The 5,000-nt window shown below is 49.4% G+C and overlaps 1 protein-coding gene across 1 annotated transcript in view; it reads left to right on the forward strand.

The window, feature by feature from the left end:
- The window catches only part of riok1 (RIO kinase 1 (yeast)), a gene marked incomplete at both ends in the record, with an annotated part of 22,447 nt that overhangs the window by 14,995 nt on the left and 2,452 nt on the right, over nucleotides 1–5,000 (forward strand). The window contains 4 exons of the mRNA XM_034077668.2: nucleotides 947–1,033; nucleotides 1,165–1,302; nucleotides 1,532–1,635; nucleotides 2,411–2,517. Of these exons, the coding sequence (XP_033933559.2) occupies nucleotides 947–1,033; nucleotides 1,165–1,302; nucleotides 1,532–1,635; nucleotides 2,411–2,517 (436 nt within the window). The remainder of the gene's footprint in view (nucleotides 1–946; nucleotides 1,034–1,164; nucleotides 1,303–1,531; nucleotides 1,636–2,410; nucleotides 2,518–5,000) is intronic.

The raw sequence follows: 5,000 nt of genomic DNA on the forward strand, positions 1-5,000 counted from the left end.
GTAGAACCCAGTATAACCTGTTTACACTGACCGGTAGAACCCAGTAGAACCGGTTCTCACTGACCGGTAGAACCCAATATAACCTGTTTACACTGACCAGTAGAACCCAGTAGAACCTGTTCTCACTGACCGGTAGAACCCAGTAGAACCGGTTCTCACTGACCGGTAGAACCCAATATAACCTGTTTACACTGACCAGTAGAACCCAGTAGAACCTGTTCTCACTGACCGGTAGAACCCAGTATAACCTGTTTACACTGACCGGTAGAACCCAGTAGAACCGCTTCTCACTGACCGGTAGAACCCAGTAGAACCTGTTCTCACTGACCGGTAGAACCCAGTATAACCTGTTTACACTGACCGGTAGAACCCAGTAGAACCGCTTCTCACTGACCGGTAGAACCCAGTAGAACCGCTTCTCACTGACCGGTAGAACCCAGTAGAACCTGTTTACACTGACCGGTAGAACCCAGTATAACCTGTTTACACTGACCGGTAGAACCCAGTAGAACCTGTTCTCACTGACCGGTAGAACCCAGTATAACCTGTTTACACTGACCGGTAGAACCCAGTAGAACCGCTTCTCACTGACCGGTAGAACCCAGTAGAACCGCTTCTCACTGACCGGTAGAACCCAGTAGAACCTGTTTACACTGACCGGTAGAACCCAGTATAACCTGTTTACACTGACCGGTAGAACCCAGTAGAACCTGTTCTCACTGACCGGTAGAACCCAGTATAACCTGTTTACACTGACCGGTAGAACCCAGTATAACCTGTTTACACTGACCGGTAGAACCCAGTAGAACCGCTTCTCACTGACCGGTAGAACCCAGTAGAACCTGTTCTCACTGACCGGTAGAACCCAGTAGAACCGGTTCTCACTGACCGGTAGAACCCAGTAGAACCTGCTTTCACTGACCAGTAGAACCTGTTCTGTGTGTAGGCTGCAGACGGCAGGGATCCCCAGTCCAGAACCGCTGCTGCTCCGGAGTCACGTTCTGCTGATGAGCTTCATCGGAAAAGACAACACGTAAGAACCAATCAGACGCTGCCCTCTGAGAACCCGAGTCAACTGGAAGTGATTTATGCCTGAACTGACTTCCTGTTGTGACCGGACTTCCTGTTGTGACTTCCTGTGTATGTCCTGACTTCCTGTGTTAGCCCCGCCCCCCTGCTGAAGAACGCCTCCCTCTCGGACTCGAAGGCCCGCGAGCTGTACCTCCAGGTTCTGCAGCACATGAGGACCATGTTCCAGGAGGCTCGTCTGGTCCACGCGGACCTCAGCGAGTACAACATGCTGTAAGAGACCCTTTCAAAATAAAAGCCTCTGAAACCCTCTGAAATATTTTTAGAAAAGCCTTTCACTAGATCTCTGAAACCCCAGTTGTTGCCATGCCGACATAAACACCACTGCTTTGGTTCTGTTGTTTTATTTGATTTTGTTTTGTTTCACTCTTTCACTCTTTCACTTTGAGTTTGGTTTACTCAAAGGAAAAGTGCGCGTATAAATGAAATGTCCTGCCTGCAGATATCACGACGGAGACGCTTACATCATCGACGTGTCTCAGTCCGTGGAGCACGACCACCCGCACGCTCTGGAGTTCCTGAGGAAAGACTGCAGCAACGTCAACGGTGAGAAACCTGCAGAACCTGAGTGTCCTCCTCCAACATGAGAGTAGCATGCTAACAAGGGTACCAGCTGCAGCTGTGAGCATGAGAGTAGCATGCTAACAAGGGTACCAGCTGCAGCTGTGAACATGAGAGTAGCATGCTAACAAGGGTACCAGCTGCAGCTGTGAACATGAGAGTAGCATGCTAACAAGGGTACCAGCTGCAGCTGTGAACATGAGAGTAGCATGCTAACAAGGGTACCAGCTGCAGCTGTGAACAGGATGTGTGATGACCCAGAAGAGCATCAGGACTGCTTGAGGCAGATGATAGCTCTGTGATGAACATGATGACTCAGCCTCTATGGAGAGAGACATCAAGCATGCTCATTGTGGAGAGAGACATCAAGCATGCTCATTATGGAGAGAGACATCAAGCATGCTCATTATGGAGAGAGACATCAAGCATGCTCATTATGGAGAGAGACATCAAGCATGCTCATTATGGAGAGAGACATCAAGCATGCTCATTATGGAGAGAGACATCAAGCATGCTCATTATGGAGAGAGACATCAAGCATGCTCATTATGGAGAGAGACATCAAGCATGCTCATTTCTGACGTGGAGCTACTCTGAAGTAAACATTGATACTGCTTTCTGTTCCTCCATCTTGAGACTGAGTGACTCCCTCTCTTGGTATCAGCGTGTGAAGGACACTGCTCAGGAACTAGTCTCTGTATGTGATGACTCCTTCCATGTGAAGGACACTGCTTCACGGCCCGTCTGTTTGTCTTTCCAGATTTCTTTATGAAGCGCGGCGTGCCAGTGATGACGGTCAGAGAACTGTTTGACTTCATCACCGACCCGTCAATCACCCGCCTGAACATGGACCAGTACCTGGAGAAGGTCTGAGCACACCTTTAGGTGTCAGGGTTATTGTGATTATTACATGTGCAGCACTTTGGCTCGACCAAACATCGCTTTCAATGTGTTTTATAAATAAAACTTGATGTGAGGGTTCAGGACTCACAATTACATCACATCGCATTGAGCTGAGGCTTCTATCCAGAGAGACTTACAATAAGTGCGTTCGACCAGGAAGACACGACCTTGAAGAAAACAGAATCATAAGAACATCAGGCTTCATAGAGCAAAGCATTTCAAGTGCTACTCAACTGGCTTTAGAGGAGCCAGTCCTTTGCTGACTCATGGTTCAGGACTCATAATGCTGACTCAGGGTTCAGGACTCATAATGCTGACTCAGGGTTCAGGACTCATCATGCTGACTCAGGGTTCAGGACTCATAATGCTGACTCAGGGTTCAGGACTCATCATGCTGACTCAGGGTTCAGGACTCATCATGCTGACTCAGGGGTTAGGACTCATCATGCTGACTCAGGGTTCAGGACTCATAATGCTGACTCAGGGGTTAGGACTCATAATGCTGACTCAGGGTTCAGGACTCATCATGCTGACTCAGGGTTCAGGACTCATAATGCTGACTCAGGGGTTAGGACTCATCATGCTGACTCAGGGTTCAGGACTCATAATGCTGACTCAGGTCAGGGTTCAGGACTCATCATGCTGACTCAGGGTTCAGGACTCATCATGCTGACTCAGGGGTTAGGACTCATCATGCTGACTCAGGGTTCAGGACTCATAATGCTGACTCAGGTCAGGGTTCAGGACTCATAATGCTGACTCAGGGTTCAGGACTCATCATGCTGACTCAGGGGTTAGGACTCATAATGCTGACTCAGGGTTCAGGACTCATAATGCTGACTCAGGTCAGGGTTCAGGACTCATAATGCTGACTCAGGGTTCAGGACTCATCATGCTGACTCATGGTTCAGGACTCATAATGCTGACTCAGGGTTCAGGACTCATCACGCTGACTCAGGGTTCAGGACTCATCATGCTGACTCAGGGTTCAGGACTCATCATGCTGACTCAGGGTTCAGGACTCATAATGCTGACTCAGGGTTCAGGACTCATCATGCTGACTCAGGGGTTAGGACTCATCATGCTGACTCAGGGTTCAGGACTCATAATGCTGACTCAGGGTTCAGGACTCATCATGCTGACTCAGGGTTCAGGACTCATCACGCTGACTCAGGGTTCAGGACTCATAATGATGACTCAGGGTTCAGGACTCATAATGCTGACTCAGGTCAGGGTTCAGGACTCATAATGCTGACTCAGGGTTCAGGACTCATCATGCTGACTCATGGTTCAGGACTAATAATGCTGACTCAGGGTTCAGGACTCATCATGCTGACTCAGGGTTCAGGACTCATCATGCGGACTCAGGGCTCAGGACTCATCATGCTGACTCATGGTTCAGGACTCATAATGCTGACTCAGGGTTCAGGACTCATAATGCTGACTCAGGACTCATCATGCTGACTCAGGGTTCAGGACTCATAATGCTGACTCAGGGTTCAGGACTCATAATGCTGACTCAGGACTCATGATGCTGACTCAGGGTTCAGGACTCATCATGCTGACTCAGGACTCATGATGCTGACTCAGGGTTCAGGACTCATCATGCTGACTCAGGGTTCAGGGCTCATAATGCTGACTCAGGGTTCAGGGCTCATCATGCTGACTCAGGACTCATGATGCTGACTCAGGGTTCAGGACTCATCATGCTGACTCAGGGTTCAGGACTCATAATGCGGACTCAGGGTTCAGGACTCATCATGCTAACTCAGGACTCAGGACTCATAATGCTGACTCAGGGCTCAGGACTCATAATGCTGACTCAGGACTCATAATGCTGACTCAGGACTCATGATGCTGACTCAGGGTTCAGGGCTCATAATGCTGACTCAGGGTTCGGGGCTCATCATGCTGACTCAGGACTCATGATGCTGACTCAGGGTTCAGGACTCATCATGCTGACTCAGGGTTCAGGGCTCATAATGCTGACTCAGGGTTCAGGACTCATAATGCTGACTCATGGTTCAGGACTCATCATGCTGACTCAGGGTTCAGGACTCATCATGCTGACTCAGGACTCATCATGCTGACTCAGGGTTCAGGACTCATCATGCTGACTCAGGGTTCAGGACTCATCATGCTGACTCAGGGTTCAGGACTCATCATGCTGACTCAGGACTCATGATGCTGACTCAGGGTTCAGGACTCATCATGCTGACTCAGGGTTCAGGACTCATAATGCGGACTCAGGGTTCAGGACTCATCATGCTGACTCAGGACTCAGGACTCATAATGCTGACTCAGGGCTCAGGACTCATAATGCTGACTCAGGACTCATAATGCTGACTCAGGACTCATGATGCTGACTCAGGGTTCAGGGCTCATAATGCTGACTCAGGGTTCAGGGCTCATCATGCTGACTCAGGACTCATGATGCTGACTCAGGG

Source organism: Pseudochaenichthys georgianus, unplaced genomic scaffold (assembly GCF_902827115.2).
Source record: "Pseudochaenichthys georgianus unplaced genomic scaffold, fPseGeo1.2 scaffold_1813_arrow_ctg1, whole genome shotgun sequence".
NCBI lineage: Eukaryota > Metazoa > Chordata > Actinopteri > Perciformes > Channichthyidae > Pseudochaenichthys > Pseudochaenichthys georgianus.